Source organism: Phalangium opilio, unplaced genomic scaffold (assembly GCF_054372755.1).
Source record: "Phalangium opilio isolate 3A_F unplaced genomic scaffold, DU_Popi_V2 ptg000011l_1, whole genome shotgun sequence".
Classification (NCBI taxonomy): domain Eukaryota; kingdom Metazoa; phylum Arthropoda; class Arachnida; order Opiliones; family Phalangiidae; genus Phalangium; species Phalangium opilio.
The window spans coordinates 4,749,774-4,772,523 of NW_028324147.1; the positions used below are offsets into that span (position 1 = coordinate 4,749,774).

At 33.3% G+C, this 22,750-nt stretch overlaps 2 protein-coding genes across 2 annotated transcripts in view; one reads left to right on the forward strand and one right to left on the reverse strand.

Moving 5' to 3' along the window:
* Positions 1-19,040, reverse strand: part of gus (splA/ryanodine receptor domain and SOCS box containing gustavus) — a 49,119-nt gene extending 30,079 nt beyond the window's left edge. Inside the window, exons 1-2 of the transcript XR_016376433.1 lie at positions 18,803-19,040; positions 774-891 (exon numbers count right to left, since the gene is read on the reverse strand). The gene's annotated coding sequence lies outside the window, so the exon portion shown is untranslated. The remainder of the gene's footprint in view (positions 1-773; positions 892-18,802) is intronic.
* Positions 19,041-19,195: 155 nt separating this feature from the next.
* Positions 19,196-22,423, forward strand: LOC149709978 (uncharacterized). Its single transcript, XM_089858602.1, has 7 exons — positions 19,196-19,353; positions 19,412-19,557; positions 19,610-19,734; positions 19,932-20,028; positions 21,352-21,499; positions 21,567-21,670; positions 22,116-22,423. Exons 1-7 carry the CDS (start codon positions 19,323-19,325, stop codon positions 22,248-22,250), a joined length of 786 nt encoding a protein of 261 aa, XP_089714728.1. The 5' UTR covers positions 19,196-19,322; the 3' UTR covers positions 22,251-22,423.
* The last annotated feature ends 327 nt before the right edge of the window (positions 22,424-22,750 follow it).

Genomic DNA, 22,750 nt, shown 5'->3' on the forward strand with positions numbered 1-22,750 from the left:
TCAAAATCGGCCATAGAACAAGCCCACTCTACCACTCTTCATGAAAAAAAAACCCCTATATTATCGATCTATTCAACCTCAAAATTATTCAAATCGAAATATCTCAGCTCGATTCATATTTGAAAACAACAGAAGGTAAAATATTTTTATCCAATTATTTTCCTACAACAACGTTGGGCCAAGAAGTGATATCCAGTTTACTAGGGAGAAGGTATAAATTCACCACATTTAGAACTAGCTTTATCTCCAGTCCAAACGTATAGTAGGTCCGGAGTTAATCCCCGCCTCTAAATTACAACCAGCCAGCACCTCATTGGCTCTTGAAAACTCACGTCAGCGCGACGCGAATGACGGGAAAATTACAGTCATATTTTCCGACTGAGGAGAGGCGAAATAGCCCGGCGGCCTCCTTATACGTCCCCCCTTGTATTTTGAAAGGGAGACTGGTATAACTATGGCGCAAGAATACTTAGGCATCTTACACCTTCTCCCTAATAAACTAGATATCACTTCTTGGTTGGGCAGATTTCAAAACCTAGCATATTTTAATATAGAATAAAAAAATCGACCATCACGTGTCCCTCCCCCACCCCAATCCAAAAATACAAAAATCAATAAGTTCTTAATGGTTTTTCAACCCTTCAACCACAGAAGAGAGACCCGAAGGCGCAAAAAATAATCAATGAAAAACCCCCAATCGGTATAAGACCCCGGTAAGTTAAGCAGAAATCATAAAAATGCAGGAGTAAATATTATTTAAATTCAAAACTTACCCTACGATAACAATTATGGATGCAAACAGATAATAATTTCAGACAGGAACTTTTGTTGATTGGTATTTGATACCCTTCCAGCAGTTAAATCCAAAAATCGGCATTATTTGGCATGATTCTAAAAGAAAAATAAAATAAAATAAATAACAACATTTAAAGTTAATTATTAGGATATATCAAAAGACAGGCACGGATTAATTTGGGGTTTCGTGGTTTGTTTATAATTTGAAGTAAATAAAACTAAAGCTATAAAAACATTTTATTTCCAAAAAAAAATATTTTGTGTTTATTGGCATTTGCAGGGTGTTTCTGAACGGTATGTCAGAGTCGAATATGTTTTAAAACATTTTTGCCCAAGGGACACCGTTTTAAAATTATGGATTATTTTATGGATGACCCACTTAAATTTAATTAAGAAACTGATCAAGACATTCATTTCTAATTAAATTAAGGGGTCATCCCTAAAACACTCTCATCATAACTGGAAAACAGTGTCCCTTGTGGTAAACAAAATGGAGATAGAAGTTACATTTTCGACTCAAAATTGATTTCCCAAAGAACATCCCCCTTAATTATGGCAAACCTTTCAGCAACACCCTGTACATTTTTTAGATCATAACCAAAAAAAGTTTTTTTTAATTAACAAGGATTACTAATAATTTCTGTATAATTTACTTCTGAAGTTCTGATTGAAACAAAAACGAAAAATCCCCAAAACATTTTAACTTCCCACAATAATTTCTTTTGCCAACTTTTAATATTATTACGTTAAGAAATTTTCATTTAACATCTTGGTTAAGTACGCGTGATTAGTTAAGCGTGTCAGAAAAATCACACTTTCCAAAAAACGCGTCGCGTCATAAGCTAACCAATCAATCATTGCGATAAGTATACCATGACATAATAACAAAATCGTTCCCTTTCTCTTCGCCGCCACGACCAGAATTTTATTTATTATCATTAACTACTATCGCTAGGAATTATGGGAAAGACTAAACTGTCCCAGAATGCAAGGCGGTTTTATTATCACCAAATACAGAGAACGGGTCATAAAGGGGTCACTATGATTTACAACTAGATGAAAAACTAAATAATTCCAAGAGACAATTCTAGATGGCGCCTCAATCTCCAAACCTATGCATAAAATAACTGGGGCTCCATCTATGGTTAAATTAGGAATACATAGAGCTACGAAGAATCATGGGGGCCCTCATATATGTCCCACCAGGAATAGATTTAATTTTAGAAGTAGGAATGGAGAACAGAGACGCCCTTCCCCAGGAAATGGGGGGGGGGGAGGGTATGAAAAAAGAAACGGGTTAGAGCGAGAGAGGTAAAAAGAAATTACGTATTTTTCGCCGTCCCCTTCAGCAACGTCATCAAAACGTAGTTTAAGTGAGCCAATAAGATTTCGTTACGAGTTGGAGGGAGGGGCTCTATACTGGGTGGGCTATGAGTCGGACTGAAGAAAATACTAACCGTTCTCCATTCCTACTTCTGAAATTAAATCTATCCCTGGTCCCACGCTAATTTCTAAGCGGGTTTTGTCTAACGAAAACGTACGAATAGTCGCTAATATGCCGGTTACGCAGCTGAATGCATCACTGAAGACTTATAATCATAATAAACTTATGATCCCATTTTTTTTTAAAGGGAAGAAAGTGATAGTTTTGGGTTGGGGGGGAGGAAGTCACCGGAATCTGACGGTGGTGGTGGTATCAATTACAACTTTATTTGAATGCGCGCGACCCCATTGCGTCGATATTACTGAATATCTAAAAATGTTGACAATCTTCCCAAAATTTATTGACCCGGTAACGGTCCATATTATACTCGGTCGGTCGTACCTCAAAAACAAACGTGTACTCAATTTCAAAACTTAAGAGAAAAAACAAAATACTTTGTATACTTAAGATATTCAAATTTAGTCACGGTTTTTAGAATATTTGGGACTTGAAAAATTTACACTAAAAAGGTAAACACTGAGCTGGGCTAGTAACTCAATTTTTTAAAAAAATTTGAAACAAGGAATTTGTTAATGTTAATATTTGTTGATTTCACGGATAAAAGGACGCTAATTACCTCAAAACAATTAAATATTAACACGTGTTAAAATTTTATCACTGCGAGGCGTTAATTAACATTTTCCTTTAAAAAATAGCAACTGAACAAATAATTATTCGTATTATATTGGGGCAAGAAGTGATATCTAGTTTACTAGGGAGAAGATATAAATTCGCCGCATTTCCAGCTTTATCTCCAGTCCAAACGTTTAGTAGGTCCGGAGTTAATACCCGCCTCTAAATTACAACCAGCATCTCATTGGTTCTTGAAAACTCGCGTCAGCGCGACGCGAGTGACGAAAATTACAGTCATATTTTCCGACTGAGGAGAGGCGAGATAGCCCGGCCTCCTTTTACGTCCCCCCCTTGTATTTTGAAAGGGGGACTGGGACTATGGCGCGCGAATACTCAGGCATCTTATACCTTCTCCCTAATAAACTAGATATCACTTCTTGGTATTATATTGGGGATAAAAAAAAAGACTTTGGAGTTTTAAAATTACAATAATTCACGCAAATTGCCTAAATTTGAGATGGTTCGTTAATTTGTCAAAGCAACCTTGTAAAAATATGTATATTATATTTGTATAGGGAAGTTGTATTATTGTTTATAATAAATACCCTGGAACTATCATATTTACAAAGTAAACAAACAACCAGCCAGAAAATGCTCCATTTCCCGGCAATTTAAACCCGAATTTTAGATATATTACGTTATTTTTAGAGTAAAAATGTAATTTAATTTACTACTATTAGGTACATCTGTTAAGGACAAGAACCCACAAAAGATATGAGAACGTTCAAAAATAGAACCGGGTTGCAGCAGCAACGTAATCGCCAAAAACCGAGGTAAGAGATAGGAAGGTATGAAGTTCGTGGTAGCAGACGATTCCCTAGGCAAGAATTTAGTGACGAAAACCGAAGTTCTCAGATATTATGTATGTTCTTGGTTAAGAGTTAAATATTTTGCTTGACATAATTTTTCTATTGTTGAAGGAAAATGTGTAAAATATTGATCAAATCATCATCCCCTAAATTAGCTTACTTAAATTTTATCTCCTGAAGGGGCCCATCACTAATCGCAATCGTCGACGTACAACCGCCTTTCCCTGTACTAAAAGCCCCACCACATAAGAGTGATTAGCCCCTCGTCCTAACATCGAAAAAACAGAAAGCATACCCTTACTTAGTACGTGTTTTTAAATTTAAATTCTATTGTAGTGTCGTTAAAAATTAATATTCTGGAGAAATATTCAAAATAATATATAGAGAATTAATGGATAATTTCAGTTTATCCCAAAATATTTCAATTTCAATTTTTGAATCAAGACACGCGAAGGTTACATCAAATTAAATAATAATCCAAATCACAAACATTCAAGTCTTCCTTAACCCTTAAAGAAGGCCCCTAATCGTAATTTAAAAATAAAAACAACCTCTTATAATTTAACAAAAAAATAAGGCTTAAAAGGAGAGAATCTTTGGAATATGGGTCAAAAAGATTCTTCCTCCTTAAACTTCAAGAAATATTATAAAATCATCCGGATAATCAACAAGTAATATTCCCTTTAAACTATTTAAGTTAAGTATTTAAGTTAAAACAAAAAAAATAATAATTAAACATTATTGAATAACTTTTTAGTTAAAAACAGAGTACAAAAAACACATTTCCGCAAAAAAGGAATTGTGATAAAAAAGAACAAGTTAACAATATTATTATTCCTAATTAAAATCCTACAGAGAAAGTTCGAAAATTTATTTTAGCAAAATATGTACCGTTTTTGTTTTTTAAAAGACCTGAGAATTTCGTGGCCAACTTTGTACGAATTACAACGGTAGACCCTATCGTCTGCTTGATATAGGGTTCAGAAGGACATTGATTGGGTATACAGATCCAAAGACAATAGATAGGGCTTCAAAGTTTACCAGTCTACCATCAAAATCATGTGGTTTCAAGCCATATCTAAGGTCTTTGTTGTCAACTTAACCCACCTTAAGAAAACATGGTGTTCAAAATAATTAATTAAATAAATAAATTAAAATTTAAATGTCATCGCCCATGATCTTCTCACGTCCTATTAAATAATCTCACGACCGGAAAACGGAATTAAACCGGAAGAGGATGAAGGGGGTTATAATATAATTACACGTATATCTTTGAAAGGATCAAGGCTAGTAAGGGGCTGGAATCACCATGGCAACGTGGCCATTTTGGAAAAGTCCACTATACCAGCCAGTATATCACCACCCAACCCAAACCAAACTGCCAAAGGGCCAATAGGCCTTTTCAAAAAGTCATTTTTTAAATCGCCTATAAGGATTGGTCGATTCTCTTGCGATAGAGTTCAATTCTCTACCCCACTAACAGTGAAACTGGTACTGGTACCAGCTGTGAAGATGTAATGTACTAATACATAACATAAAAAAGAGAAACATTTAACTCTCAGTCAGCAAGAAAAGAGATATAATATAAAACATTACTTGAAAATATAGAACACGATTGTTAGATAATTTTTTTTTTCTGTTGTATTTTCTTAGCAAGCCCTCCCTCGATTTTTATCTAAAAATGGTTTCTATTATTAGAATGGCCGCTTACTTAGAAAGGTATTGTAAAGACTCAAAAAATGTATCTTTAATACTATAACCAAGAACCTAAATACGACTGAGAATATTCTAAGTTAGAATTGGGCACCTTCATCTCAGGTTTTTTACCCACAGTATTATCAAGAAGCGATATCTAGTTTACTAGGGAGAAGTGGCCTAAGTATTCGCGCGCCATAGTCCCAGTCCCCCTTTCAAAATACAAGGGGGTACGTAAAAGGAGGCCGGGCTATTCGCGTCGCACTGACGTGCGTTTTCAAGAACCAATGAGATGCTGGTTGTAATTTAGAGGCGGGGATTAACTCCGGACCTACTATACGTTTGGACTGGAGATAAGATAAAGCTAGAAATGTGGCGAATAACTTCTCCCTAGAAAACTAGATATCGCTTCTTGGTATTAAATACCTATTTCCTGGTGCATAGCCATAAACCATACGAGAATAAACAACAGTTCATGGAACCCAAAAAGGGTTATTCGTACGTTCTTATGTGTTAAATAAGTTCTACGAGTTATAAAACTACACGAAAGATTGCAACTATGTACTTTGCTGGTTTTCCATGATCATATAAAGCCTGGTATACATTACAACAAGCCTTCTAATTAATTAAAAAGCTTATTAAATGAAAACGCGCTGGGAAATTTCTTAAACCAACGCACATAACCGTAGCCCACGATATTCTCAAAATCACACCTTAAACGCGATAAACATCTTAAACTATGATAATCTAGATAGTTAAGAAAGCGTTACAAAGGAACAGCCGGATTTATATTGGACGTATTTCACACTTCACATAAAGAAAAAAAATTTAAAAAATAAAAAAACTAGAAAAAAGAAGTTACAACGCAACTGACCGGTCAATCTCAACTTCAAGATCAGTTTAAGGTCATTGAACGTGTGTTTAGACGGCTTGGGTTGAGGAAGCCATAGAACGTACAACAAACGCGACTAAATGTTAGCACCTACAGTTCTTGAAAACGGACTAAACACGTTTTGTTTTATGAACCTTGGATATCAGGAAATAAAGTTAATAAACGTTATTTTACTTAAAAACAAATAAACAATTGGTTATTTTAATTATTAATATATATTTGTTCTGATATCACCTTGAAATTAATTACTTTTGGTTAAATATTATTTACCAAATAAGGCGTTAGCGGTTTTAATCTAGTTTAATTTCTTACGCTGTCAACTTTAATTTTAAATTAATTTTACGTTACAATCAAATTTAATCCGTTTCCCAGCCATTTTAATGATATATCATAATCGTCACGTGGTTTAATCATTTAAAATCAAATATATTAATTACATTTGGTTAAATGAAGGCTTTAAAATCATATTTTAATTACTTATGCTGTCTGTCAACTTTAATTTTATATTAAATTGACGTTCAAACTTGTATTTCACCCACTTTAATGATATATCATAATGGTCACGTGCTCTAATCATTTAAAATCAAATATAGTAAGTACATTTGGTTAAATGAAGGCTTTAAAATCATATTTTAATTACTTATGCTGTCTGTCAACTTTAATTTTAAATTAATTTTACGTTCAAATTTAATTTGTTTTTCGCCCATTTTAATGATATATCAACATGATCACGTGATTTAATAATTAAAAACCAAATATATTAAAATAAATTTATTTTGGTTTAAATGTCAAATAAGGTGTTTGCGGTTTTAATCATAGTTTAATTTTTCTTAGGCTGCAACATTAATTTTAAATGTATTGTAGATGATGTTGAAATTTAATTCGTTTTATATCCACTTTAACTATAAGGTCAGAGATGTTATTTAATCATTCAAAAATCAAATGTAACAAATAAAAATTAATTTGAATTGAGAGAGAAAAAAACCTTGGGCTATATTTTCAAATTCTATAAAATGAAAAGAATAATTCTGGTATGGTTCTATGAATTTAGTTTTTAATATAAAAAATACTACCTTTAAATTCATTCTGAATTAAGATTAATTCTCAATTGTTAGTTCGTTAGAGGCCAAGTTTACTTTAGATATGAGAAATTTTACCTTAAGCCCTTGCCAAAAAAAATTAATATCAATTAAAATTTACGAATAAAAATTTAAAGCAGATTTTAAAGTAACCGATAAATTACTTAATTATAATTATTTAACGCCTACGACAGCAAAAATACTTCATATACATCTCAGAATGTTCTTACAATCAGTAGCATGTTTTTCCCCAAATGTAAATTCACTAATTAACTTGCAAAACAAACAATACACAACCCAATTAGCAAAAAAAAAAAAAAAGAAATAGAAAAACCACTAATTACAATACTGTCCCTTTGCCCTAGTAGCTCACTAAAACATCGATTAAAATGACCCGAAAAAACCTTGAAAACATCACGTTTAAAGTAAGTTTTAAAATATTTTAAAACAAAGTTAAAAAAATTATAACTAAAATTTAAAAAAAAACACGAATCACGAGAAGGTATTTAAATAAAACCCAGTTTCAAAAAAAAAATAATAAAAAAAATTCACGATAACTTTCATAAAATAGTTCAAAATTACAATAAATATCACGGATATTTAAATATGAAATAAATACTTAATATTATTAAGAACTTCTTTTTCAAATATTCAGGAAAGGGGAGGGGGGGAGGTAAAGAAAATATCGTACGATACTAAGTACTAAGACTCACCTAAGTCTTAGAAGGGTTACGTAAAGATAAAATTTACCCTGAAGAAAAAATATACCTTGACCCATTACGTTACATACAAATCGCGAATTAAACCCCGAAGTCAAATAAATTACTACTAGAGTCGACACACGTTACGTTACGACACATAAACTATAGCCAAATTTATTGGTAATTTTATTTTTCTAAATTTGATGCTAAATTATACGAAAACTTCGGCTAAGTCAAAAATATAGGATATTATAGGACCTTTCATGAAATTATAGGATAACATAGGACAGGTGGGCTCCCTGGCGTCAAAACCATGCGTGGTCTGTTTCAGAGCAGGGTGGGAAATAAGGATTTTTTAAAACTGGACATTGGGCCAGCGATCCCCCCTGGCCTGGAATAAATAAACTGGTCCAGGGTGCGTCGTCTGCTAAACTAAAGAAGTGGGTAATTAAAATAGTTGAGATAATGGTCAGACTCTGGTTACCCTTGAATTTTCTTAGTGGTCCTGTGGACCACTGACCCTCCCTCCTATTTAATTTTTAAACTGGTCCTGGCAATTTTTAAACTGGACATTTGCCCCCCCGTGCCACCGCCTTATTTCCCACGCTGTTTCAGAGTAGAAACGTTTCAATATTTTAGACTCTGAAGCAGACGACGCATCATTTTACCCCATATTTGTCAGTTAAAAAAAAGGCTCCCTAAGCCTTGCCACACACATCAGGAATAAGACGTATTTAGACTAATTCACAGGGAACATATAATAATACATAATGTCACTCGAATTGTTTTACAAACACAATTATGAGAAAACAAACACGTTTTTTCCATAAACAAACTAACTTCCAAGTTAATTTACTTTCACTACAGACCGAGCCATTTAATAATAAAAATACAAAACCTTTCAAAAATGTTTCAAACAAAATTAAAGAGGAAACATTTACCAATAAAAAATATATCGGGTTAAATTTTCTCACCAACCACAGTGCAGGAAAAGGAAACAAGTACCGCAACCGCGTCTTCTCTTCAATGATCTCAAAATACACACAAAGAGGTCGGTCCTTCCTTCCTTCCTTACCAAGGATATACCCACCGGTATAATATGACAGGTAATACGCTACCAGAACACGTCGTCAACACTTCCGGCGGCGGGGTCAAACATAAAGGTCACCAGACTAAAAAAGCTAGCCTAACCCCGTTCGTTGATATTACTAAGAAAGTTTCTAACTTAAACCTTTAACTAAATAAAATGTAACGCCGCGAAATAGAAAAGTTTAGAAAGAAAAAAAAAAATCTAACTAAACCCTCGCGGTCGAAGAAACTTGGCGCGAACCGGTATCTATCAAATCGAAATTCATTATGTGGGTCCTTGGAGAGTGGTTGAGTTACCAGTACGTACTTACGTACGTTCAAACAATTTTATATTAAAGAAAAGAAAATGTACTTCATAGAAAAAAAGGTTTAAGAAAAAAAAAAAGAAACAACATACATTCTCTTAGAATGTAGGTTAGTACCGTTAAAAGTTGAAATCTCACTTTAGTTGAAAAAACAGTTTCTTTCCACTCACTTCATTTTTTTTTTAATTTGAATAATAATAATAAAGGGAATCTAGCCTATCTCTCTCTTTTTTTCTCTCTCTTTCGCTCTTTCTCTCCAGGGAGGGATGAGAAAGTTTATTTATACGTCTATTAATAAAAAGTAGAAGTGTGTTAACTTGGAAGTAAGTTACGCTTGATCAAGTTTACTTTTCTGGTTAAAAGATATCTCTCCGACAAATCAATAATTTTCCATGAATTTTCTAATAATATTTATAATTTTTTCCGTCGATATTTTTTTAATAATATTTATCGATTTTCCATCAAATGTTTTCTAATTATTTTTGAAAAATTTTCCAATGTCAATTAATTATTTTTATAGTTTTCCACGAATGCCCTCTAATACTTCTATAGTTTTCCATCAATATTTTCTAATAATTTTATAATTTTCCACGATTGTATTCAAATAAATGTTATCATTTTCCACAATTATATTCTAATTTATCATTTGAAATAAAAAATGTCAAATAATTTTAATAACTTTCCACGAAAAACGTCAAATAATTTTAATAACTTTCCACGAAAAACGTCAAACAAAATCTTATCATTTTAATCATTTTCCATGAAAAAAAATCTAATAATTTAAATCATTTTCCATGAAAAAAAATCTAATAATTTAAACCATTTTCCATGAAAAAAAATCTAAAAATTTAAACCATTTTCCATGAAAAAAAATCTAATAATTTAAACCACTTTCCATGAAAAAAAATCTAATAATTTAAACCACTTTCCATGAAAAAATCGAATAATTTAAACCAATTTCTAAGAAAAAAAATCGAATAATTTAAACCAATTTCTAAGAAAAAAATCGAATAATTTAAACCAATTTCCATGAAAAAAAATCAAATAATTTAAACCAATTTCCATGAAAAAAAATCAAATAATTTAAACCAATTTCCATGAAAAAAAATCAAATAATTTAAACCAATTTCCATGAAAAAAAATCAAATAATTTAAACCAATTTCCATGAAAAAAAATCAAATAATTTAAACCAATTTCCATGAAAAAAAATCAAATAATTTAAACCAATTTCCATGAAAAAAAATCAAATAATTTAAACCAATTTCCATGAAAAAAAATCAAATAATTTAAACCAATTTCTATGAAAAAAATCTAATAAATTAAACCAATTTCCATGAAAAAAGTCTAATAATACGACTCCAAATCTAAGAGTATCGAAAAACCAACAAAACCCACTTACCAAGCACTTCCAATAACTTCACCTTAATACACTTCTAACAAACACATTCTCATTGAATAGCTAACTCAGCTAAAGAGAGAACTTTTCTCATTGTTTAAGCAAGCGGTTTCAACTTGTAATGATGTACACTGTCCTTCCTAAAAACTTCAGGGAGTTCAAGGACCCACGCAAACCAAGCGAGCAAAGCATGCAGAAAGTAAAGCCAACCACACTTTTAAATCTAAACAGCTGATTCGTTAATAAATTTAATTCGGTGATTCAACTTTAGTCTAAACGAGAAAAGTTTTTTTTATAAGCGTCCAATAAAATAAAGGCGTTATATTAAATAATAAACAGGCATAAAACAACGTCCAAAATAATATTGGTAATATTTAAAAACGGTGGTTAAACCAGTTTATTTTAATAAAACCAATCTAAAAATAATGCTTAAATAACAATAACGTTTTGAAATTTTGGCATTTAATGGTGTATTTAAATGGCGTACCGCCGTTAAATCTAGTTATTTTATTTATTTCAAGAGTTAATTTTGGGTAGTTTTGACCCAATATTTAAAAATATAACAACTTATTAAAAGGTAGCGTGGAAAAACTAGAGATCTTTATTGATATATGCACGTTATTTTAATGCTAAATAAATTTACTAGACTCTTGTTTAAATAATTCTTAGCGACTTTCTACTTGGTTGTAATAAACCATTCCATTAATACCATAAGTGAAACAAACACCACATGGAGCGGGGCCGTATTGGGTTATTTCTCTCGAGCCAAGAAGCCCCGCTAGAGGCAGTGCGAACTGCGAGCACAGAGTGTATATGTAATTAATGGAAAAGTCTAATAAACAGAATAACAGAGAGCCAAATGTGGCCATAATTATTTTATTAAATGGCAAGAAAAATAATATTTCAGTAGAAGTACGATAGCTAGAAGTAACTTTAAACCCCACATATATTTCAATTTATAAACATTTCATAATTAAACTAGCTAGCTGGTGAACTTTAAACCGTGTAAACAAACTTAATCTATAGTATAGTCAAAATATTTACCAAGTAAATACGTTTTGGTAGATTATCCGGTGACTATTTTGAATTTTCCAATATAACCAATGGGCTAAAATATTTCTTAATATCTACTTACTCATAAACAACCTCCCTACAAAACTAATTCAGCAAGAGGTTTTGTACTCATGATCAGTCATTGAATGAGTAAATTTTGAAAAATATATTCAATATATATCGATAGATAACGATTTGCAATTTTAAAGAATTATCCAGCAGCCTTAGTCAGTCAAAATCACCGAGGGGATATACACTCTGATAATGAATGCTATGCTAAAATAACCAATTTCCCGGATATTCCCTGTTTCCCATGGAGTGGTACTGAGAGGGGATGAACAATGTGGACGTCACGAGAAAGTTAGAGTTCGTAGTAGCAGACTTCACTCATCTAATCCCTGAATTAGCTGAGTCAACTAAACTAGCCTACTCAACACTTGACGAACCTTCAACGTCCATAAACTACCAGCATATAAAAAGAAAATCCAAGTATAACTCACCAATAACACAAAAATTATCCACTTAATCACTTCTTAAAAGTTCAAAATAAAGTTAATCCAGTATATATTTACATTTCTGGCGCACACACGTGTAATAAAAACCAAAAACAAAAACGCGTACAACTTCCTAACTATAAACACAAATTAAAACTCTAACAACGACACAAAAACAACTCCGACACCGAACGACACATACGCGCCTGTTGTGTCTACAGACTTACTACGACTAACTAAAAAGTGTCAACTCAACACGGTGCAAAAGTCGAGTTAAAACCCGGAAAATTTTGGATTATTCGGACGAAATAAAAAATTCCTTAAAATCAAAGAAAGAAAGTGACAAGGGGTGAAGTGAAAACCAGGAAAGGGGGAGTTAAGAGTCTACATGGTCTGATAAAAATGGTTTAGGCCGAGCCAAGATTTCCGAAAGCAAACAAAAACCCAAGGACCACACACGTATACTAACTAACACTAACCGATGGATGTTAGCCACTCACGTTGCTAAATAAACTACGACCATAAGTTTGTCATACATTATAAACTTATGCTACGACCAATTTTCGAATCGAAACTAAAATTATATACGATTTAAACAAGCCGCGTATGTAATTCGTAATATCCCGTTGTTGGGCAAACAACTGTATTAATAAAGTTTCAGTGCTAATGAATCGGTTTAATATTAGCCAGAATGTTATAATTGCCAGTCAAACCATGATGCTAATTTGTTAATTAATGATTTATGTTATAGAGTTATCTCCGTTGTGACGTCAGTGCCTAGGTAAAACGTCAAGAACGTCGCTTTGGCAGTGGGTGGCCATGTTTGGTACCACTTTGGTTCTATGGGTAAATAGCATGCGTGACGTCACACTAAAGCTTTTGAGATAGCTCTATAACTACTTCCTACTGGGTGGTCATCACTGGTCAGGGGAGGAGCTACGGGAACGTGACGTCAATATTGGTAGTGTAAATTGTATATCCTGATTTGACAACTTCCAATATGCGGTCGCCAAAACCGAGGTAAGAGATAGGAGAGTGTGACGTCACGAGAAAGTTCGTGGTATCAGGCTATAGAATTGATTTCTTTATCAAGGTCTTAGGGTTAGGTTTTCCCTGATCTTAAAAAGTTACCCTAAAAAACCGTATTTGAAGCCAATATAAAGTAAACCTAATGGGTTTTTCTGAATTCTGACAAAGGATTAAGTTGGACTAAGGTCAGATTAGGTTCCTTTTATTTATTTCCATATTTGAAGTTCCAACTTTAATTTGAAGTTCACTGATTTTCTTCCATGTTTTCGATGAGCCTCTAACACTCAGTTAATAAAAACCAATTACTTTTTCATATTTAACAGTTAACATTCATAAACAACCGGAATAAATTCATGATACAAGGAATTGACGCAACCCAAACCAATTGTCTCAAATGATCAAATCTGAAGTAAATAATTTTTTCCCTCCCTCGTGACAATCATTTCAATTTTCGAAGCAACACGTAATGTTGTTGACATGAATATCAATTCGACATTTTAAATTTTCTGTCAAATATTAGAGGAAAAATAAACACGAATACCGATAAATTCTTTGTCAAGGATTTTATCACTTTTATCAATTAAATGAAAATACCAGGAAATCTTTGTTTTTTTCTAAAACGTTAATTAAAGACTAATAATGTTCAGCTTCTGTGACGTTCAGGAAGGAAAAAGATATTACACCTATATTTAAATAATTTACCGAATTGCAAAATTAAAGTAATTTTGCAACTCGGAAATTTTTAGGTTCCTTATCTATTACACACGTGATTAAAATTGCTGCCAATTTCTTGTCTATTTATGATTAAAGGAAAAACACACAAATAGCGTTAGGTAACATCAAAGACCATGTACAGGGTGTTACAAAAAGGTTTATTATAGGACCGAAGTACAATGAGCAATCAATTTTGAGTCGAAAATTTAACTACTATGACATTTTGACACAAGAGACACTGTTTTCGAAATAGATTTAATTTTAGAAGTAGGAATGGAGAACGGAGTAATCTGGGCGCGCGTCAAAGTCCCGGACCCCCTTCCACTGGACGGGGGGTATGATAGAAGAGGCGGGGGGTCATAGCGACAGAGGTAAAAAGAAATTACGTATTTTCCGCCGTCCCCGTCAGCAACGTCATCAAAACGTAGTATTTAAGTGAGCAGCCAATAAGATAATTTAAACTTTTCGTTACGTGTTGGGGAGGGGCTCTATACTGGGTGGTCTATGAGTCGGAATGAAGCAAATACTAACCGTAAATACTCCATTCCTACTTCTAAAATTAAATCTATCCCTGGTTATATCTAGAGTGTTTTACGAATGACCCCTTAAATTAGAGGTCATTGTCTTTCAATTTCTTACTTAAATTTTGGGGATCACCCGTTAAATACTCCTAGCCACCCTTTTTTGCTAACACCCGGTACAAAAAGAGAAAGAGAGTCAAAAGGTAGTGTCCAGTATGATGTTTAGGACACCAAAGTCGATAAAAACCAACAAAGTCTGCAAATAGTTTATCCTAACTTTTGGTAGTTAGGAAAAGTTCAGTTCCCTTCTCTACAACATCTACTATTGTCATTATGAGCAATTTGGCTTCGTCGGTTTATGGCCTGCAATAAAACTAGGGAGGGGGGATGGAAATCAGGAAGGAAACGCCTCCTATTAATACGTGATGTTCATGGTCCCAGTTTCATCCCTAGTTATTATCGATTGCCCTAAAGTCCTAAAAACCATAAAGCCTAAACGGGCAATATAGCCAGCAACGACCAAATCTAGAGGCTAAATTGAGACGAGTCCAAATATAAAGTATGTCAAAATCATAGCGTGCTTCTTCTTTGAGTAAGTAAATTCTAACTCAAAGAAGACATTTTTTATTTTCTCTCTAATGGATTACTTGATCCTGATGGGGTTGTCTTGTCCCTACAGAACAAATGGATACACTGGATATAGAACTTAGCACTAATTGAGTACCTACAGACTATACCTTCTGGCGTGTTAGACCTTATGGTAAGTTTTATTGTTGTGCCTCTAAGTTATAGAGATAAGTTCAGAGACTATCGTGAGTGAAAGTAATTTATATATATAAAAAAATTAATAGCTTATTTGCATATTCATCTAACAAGTTAATTAATAACTAGAAGATTCTGCTTATTTTACCAGGGATAGATTTAATTTTAGAAGTAGGAATGGAGTATTTACGGTTAGTATTTACTTCAGTCCGACTCATAGACACCCAGTATAGAGCCCCTCCCTCCAACACGTAACGAAAAGTTTAAATTATCTTATTGGCTCACTTAAACTACGTTTTGATGACGTTGCTGACGGGGACGGCGAAAAATACCTAATTCCTTTTTACCTCTGTCGCTATGACCCGCCTCTTCTTTCATACCCCTCCGTCCCTTGGAAGGGGGTCCGGGACTTTGACGCGCGCCCACATTACTCTGTTCTCCATTCCTACTTCTAAAATTAAATCTATCCCTGATTTTACAAAAAGGCCTATTGTAATCAGCCTTAAAGTAAATACTAAACGTTATATTTCTAAATATTATATTAATAAGGTGAATTCTAGGCCTATTTTTGTAATTCATAGTTTTCAGACAAGGAGCATTGATACAATTTACACTAGGAGCTCCAGGCTACTTGGTAAGTCTGCACTTTGTCCGCCAAATAGCCTGGCATCCTGACATCAACTAATATGAAAACTATATATTACGAAAATAGGCCTAAAATTCAAATTTTAAAATTGGTGCTACAAGAAAAATAAAATAATAATCATAATTATTTTAGAATAATCTAGATAACTTTTGACGATAGGGTCAACACGGTGCCGTGCCTAACACCAAAAGAACTAAAATTAAGCGCTTGATTCGTAAATCGTAATCATTTTAAATGTTTTAAGAACAATTTGTGAATTAAATTGCGCGAGTCAATCCAGAGCGCATTTATTTCACGCTATAAAGACGATTGTGAAATTATCTCATCACCGTTTTAACCTAGTCCTTTGTCTTACAGACCGTGTAATAATAACGAAATCGTAGCATTTATATATAATTTTTAATGCGAAAATTGGACTTGAACATTAAAAAATTACAGATAAAAACGCAGGATGGAACGTACGAGGTGCACCGAGCAACAAACAGGAAGAGACGTGAAATATTTCGTTTAATTCCGCACTATTTCGAAAACCAGGTGTAATATAAAATAAGGGACTTAAAACGCACCATTCTTTGAATTTAATCAAATGTACACGTACTTTAAGAAGCAAATAATAATAACATGACAGATAACATAGTCTTAGTAAGTGTCGTAAAAAAATCTCAATAATAAAGTGGTAAAAATTCCTTAGAAATCAAAGAAATCAAAAATTATCATGGCTTGAAATTCAAATCAGTTTGAAATACTAAATCAAGTGTGGTTCACACCCCCAATGATCAATATTATCCTCCCCCCCTCTCCGAAAAAATTATACATGGGAATTTACCATTTCACGATTAAGCATAAGGTCAATAACCTTTCAACTGGGTTGACCTCTGTCTGAAGTAGTCAAAATTTATGTTTTAAATACTTTTTCTGGATTGTCGAGGGTCATAATAAATAATTGTAAGCATTTACTGTTTAATTTCTAAAAGACTAAAACTCACGAAATTAAAATATTGCAAACCTTCCGAAGATTAACAATAGTGCATGGGAAGTAAATTAAACTTAATCGAGAATGTGAAATCATCATTATTATTTTTATTTCAAATAATAAGGTAATTTCCAACAAAGGAACTTCCAACATAAATTATTTTCTGAAAAGGTTGGCGGTAGTGCGCATTACACTCTATAGACGCAATCACTAAAGGTCAAAACTTAGTGACCTTTTCTCGTGTACTCAGATCGAAAGTAAGATAACAACAATTTAAGGGGGTTGAAAAATATAGAAAATTGCAGCCTCAAAGAATAGAAACACTATTACAATACCTTAGAAATCAATTTTATTGACAGATTATCAAACATTAGATAAAATGAGGGGGTGTCTAAACAAAACAATAGTTTTTTAACAGCCCAGAAATAAAGAAAAATACTTTAAACGTATATATGCTTTCTATATTTTTCCCCTTATATATTAAATTTGGTTTGGTGTTTGGTTCGTTGACACCAGGGGTCACTTTAGGCTTGAGGCGTGAAAGTCTGGACGATACCATTATTTCCAAAAATAGGGGTGTTTAAAAACGACTTTCGAATCGTATTCCCCCAATATAATATTAAAAGTTCACCCATTTCCCAAACAATAGCGGCTACCTAATGCTAATGCTACATAACACAAAAGGTTGTAAAATACTTTTCAAGAGCGATATTTCACAGCTTTTCTGGCGCTTTCTTTCATGTTTCTATATTTAAATCATTTACCTATCAGAGTAAATTGTAACTTAACAATAAAGATCATAAAATTCGTGTAAAAATCCCAAAATAAACACGACCTAATATTTCTAAAGAAATTTCGAATGAGTAACAGTGAAATTAAGTTAATTTAGATTCGCTCCAACTCGCGTAATATGGGTCAAAATTCTGGGCAATTAAATTTAAACAGTCATTTCTACGAACTTGATTTCTCTAATAATTAGCCTCTGGTTTCACTTTAAACGCGTGCATAATTAAGCCTTATTACTAGAAATTTTTTAACTCTTAGCCTGGGAGATATTAACCTACTCAACTAGACCTCACAGCCGTCTCTTATAAAATGCTGTTTGAACTTCTACAAAATTTCGAAATGAAAATAACTAGGTCTAAGTTACACCATGAATAAACTCTTAATAAAAATAAAAAGTAGTTCTACAATTTTTTTCGCAACGTTGCAAATAACGTTTGTATTACTAATGACTTTCCCCTATTGGGAAATTTTAACTTCACCTATAGGGTAATATGGTCTTAGAAGAATACTGGTTTTTGCACCAAGTTCTTTTATCTATGATTGATAGACGTTTAATCTAAGTTTTGAATAAATTTCATGTTTATCTGATAGTAGATATCATGAAGAACCTTTAAATTTAAGTTATCAATTCATTTCGAAGTCCATCAACTTAAAAACAGCCCTTTAGGTTTAAGTGTCTCCAAAAATATGTCCAAACAAAGGGGTTACTATTTTACTAACAGTCAGAAACATTTGTTACAATAATTAGGCTTGGGTTTTAAATAACATTGTGATGAATTACCCCTTCCAAGTTACGTAATAAAACCTGAATGAATAGCTAAGATATCTTACGAAAGGAAAATCGTTTCTATTATTAGATTTTCCTAAGAGTCACCTAGAGAAGAAGCCTCATCTATCTCTCTATATACCAAAGAATAGCCAAGGCTTAACAAAAATTTTCCCATACCTTGAATGAAATCCTACGGCGGGATCCTCATAATTTGGCAACTGAAGTTAGGAGTTTTTCACAACTAGGCTTAATAAACTACGAACCACAAACTACACGCGAACATCATCGCGTTGGCTTATTAAAGATGAACATCTTGAAAGCATTATTTTGACAATCATACGACTGCGGGCCGCTTAAAGAAACCCTTAGATAAAATATGGAACGCGCAAGGCAATCTTCCTGCCTAGGCCTAACGAGGCTTATCGTACTTATTCCCTTCACAAGATAGCGCGGTAAGATGGGCTCAAAAGTCACGTGATTATATCCGCCAATCATATTGTAACGCGGTTTTGGCGCCTACTTCGTTATTGATAACGAGTATGACCATGATAACCACCGAGGATGATAAGTGATTGTTTGTGATTAATAATTTTGTTTATGATATTGAAGTATTCTAGTTTTTCAAGCCCGGACGGAGGATTAATTTTGCCTTGAGCGTATAGCGTTTACTGAAGTAGTTTCCTAGTTAATTTTAAGCATGACTGACGAGAACTGCGCTTTTGTACAAGGTTAATCTTTAAATTAATGTATAATTATTATCTTTAATTTAAATTCTTATTTTGACAGTTGGATCTATGGTTAATACTGATCCCTTGTCTGGTCAAACGCACACTCACGGAGCGGGTGAACATGGTCATACTCACGAACATATGACGTCACCAGGGAGTTACGTACATCGGGAAAAACGTAAAACAAGAACTGATTGGAAGCAGGTATTTTACTTTCTGAAGTTAAAAGTTTTAAATTAAACTTAATAACGTTTAGAGAGCCTTTACTGTGGGCATTGGGGGTCCGGTAGGGTCAGGAAAAACGGCCCTTGTTTTGGCATTATGCAAACTTCTACGAGACAAAGTTAACGTTTGTGTCGTAACTAATGATATTTTCACAAGGTAAATATATGTTATAAATTAAATCTAAGTTTAAAGCTTCAACTAGCTTTAGGTAGATGGCGCTGAAAGATTTTACTATTTTGCGCCTTTAAAATCGACATTGTAGATGGCGGGAGCTTACGCTGAATAGATTTTTGGCGGGAAAATGGAATCAGAACGGATTTCTTCTATTTTATGAGTGTGTTGCTTTTATATAGGGAAGATTGGGAGTTTTTGGTTAAAAACAAGGCACTACCCGAGGAAAAAATGAGAGCAGTCGAAACTGGAGGTTGTCCCCATGCTGCCATAAGAGAAGTATTAAAATTAATTTAAAAACTATATAATTTAGGCTTAAATTAGGCCTAAATTCATAACAGGCAAAATTATTGCGTAAAAACACTTTTTATATGAGAAATTGGTTCCTTTTAAGATTTAAACATACAACAAGCTAATTTATATAGATTTTTCTACAAAATAAACTTGGCATATTTAAAGGTTTTATGGTTATGATATTATTAAATAAAGTTTTTAGTCTAGGTCAATTTTTTAAGTCGTATTTCCTTATTAAAGATTTCAATAAAATCTAAATTAATTTTAAAATAATCGCCCTTGAAAATATTAAAGCGAAAAAATAAGTTATAACAGAAAAAACTGAAACTTAAGTTAACTTTCAACCGAATCAAATCTTTTAACTTTAAACAATTAAAGTTCATTATTTATGATTATGAAATCATCTTACAAAAATGTACATCTAATTCGATAAACCTTCCAAAATATAATTGTCACACTTGATGATTAATAATTTTAAAAACACTTAAAAGAGGCCGATAAGAATTTCTCCGTGAAACAAAACTTCTAACATCCCCTTAAAAATTCAACGGAGGTCAAGGTTCAAATTTCCTATTTTATCCCCGTTCCGCTAAAAATTAGAGACAAAACCACTTTGTTTCAATCAAAACTGTTTACGATCAAGAGAAGCTTTTTCCTAAGTTTTGGTATGGTTTTATCAAAAGTAAATTAACTTTAAATTAATAGACGTTATAGGTTGTATCTTGGTTTTACCATTGCGATGAAATCAATACAAGCCGAGAAAGACCTTTCTTTAAACTTCTACTTAATTTATTTCTGATTTTATAACAAAAACCATGCCTATAGTAAGTAACCTTGGAGAAGTGAGATGAAATGGAGTAGAAACAATGTTCGTGTGATATATGCGGTAATAAAAGTTTCCCAAAGTACCTCGCGCACGCCTCTAAATTTAGTAGGGGATTATTAAGTGCTGCCGCGTAGCACCATTTAAAAATAAATGCACTTCTCATGAATTAGCTTCTATTTTTAAATAACAGGGGGCATTGTCGACGTACGACCTTACCAAAACAAACCCCCAGGAGGATTCTGGGAGGGCTTAGATACCGTTCCGTTCCATAGATGGGGTTACTGCGGCTACGTCATAGGTATACATATTACCACTCCATCTCACGTCTCTCCTTCAAGCAGAAACTTGAGTTTTTGAAAGAAAGAAAAAAAGCCGTACACAAATTCCTTGAGGCCCTAAATTATAACTTTAACCTTTTTCATTTGAACCCTTAATTTCGAATAGTCATAATTCACCTCGTGTCTATTTTTGGTCTACTATAGGATTATTCGGCAAACTTGGAATGTGTCAAGGAATTAACCAAGACATATTCCCCTGAACTAATCATTGTCGAATCAGGAGGAGATAATTTAGCAGCTAATTTTAGTAGAGAATTAGCGGATTACATTATTTACGTCATAGACGTTGCGGGTAAAAACAAATCTAATGTAAATTATTAACAGATTAATAAATTTATAGTTAATAATAATAATTTTAGGGGGGGATAAAATACCACGAAAAGGTGGACCAGGCATTACCGAAAGCGATATGCTTATAATTAATAAAACTGATTTGGCCCAAGCAGTCGGGGCGGATTTAGAAGTAATGTATTTAATTACTTAACACAAACGCTTGTTTAAACCATGCATAAGTTTATAAGATATGTTCCTCCATAAGTTTGTCACTGGTAACTTAGAAACTGGAGCTTGTCATGAAGTGAGTGAGGTAGGTCATAGATTCGAGGTAAAGCGACAACTGGTGGTGAGGCGCTGCTGTCAAAGGTTTAGTAATGCAGGCTAAATAGGACCTAGATGGAACTTGGTCCTGCAAAATTAACCACCGAGTGTAGGACTTCAATTCTCGCTTGTCGTTCTAAATTGAACTAGCTCGAGCTGTAAGTCTCTAGCATTACGAAGTATAAGTAGTGTCATATCTTATAAACTTATGGTGCTACCCATCAATGTTATGTTTTAATCCTTAATCAAGCAGACAAAACTGCAGCCACTATAATTTTGAAAAATGGTCTATTCTAATTAAAAATTTGTAGGTAATGACTCACGACGCCGCCATTATGAGGGAAGGAGGAATCACCTTATTAACTCAAGCTCGTCATATGATAGGCATCGATAACGTCGCTGATTTCGTCATGAGCGCTTACCAAGAAGCTGTCTTAATTTCTTAAAAAAACATATCTTTGAATGAATCAATTTTGCAACAAGAAAATGTAAAACATTGTAACCCAAGATCTTCTATTACGTTTAAAATTGCGAGAGCTATGTTGAAAAGCATCAACTTCTTCGTATTAAAATTTAGAAACTCTGTACGTTAATAAAATAAAGTCCTTATTAAATTTAACGAGAATGTGTTTCATTTTACAGGAAATATGAAACAGAAGGGTGGGTTGGATACTTGCTATAAGGGGTGCAAAAACATTTCTTAAAATTCAATCCGGGATAGATTTAATTTTAGAAGTAGGAATGGAGAACAGAGTAATGTGGGCGCGCGTCAAAGTCCCGGACCCCCTTCCACGGGACGGAGGGGGGTATGAAAGAAGAGGCGGGTCATAGCGACAGAGGTAAAAAGGAATTACGTATTTTACGCCGTTCCCGTCAGCAACGTCTTCAAAACGTAGTTTAACTGAGCCAATAAGATAATTTAAACTTTTCGTTACGTGTTGGAGGG

Coding starts and splice junctions, on each gene's coding strand:
- LOC149709978 (XM_089858602.1), top strand. CDS start 19,323: ATGACTGACGAGAACTGCGCTTTTGTACAAG. Junction 19,354..19,411: donor GAACTGCGCTTTTGTACAAG/GTTAATCTTTAA, acceptor TTATTTTGACAG/TTGGATCTATGGTTAATACT. Junction 21,671..22,115: donor CAGTCGGGGCGGATTTAGAA/GTAATGTATTTA, acceptor AAAAATTTGTAG/GTAATGACTCACGACGCCGC.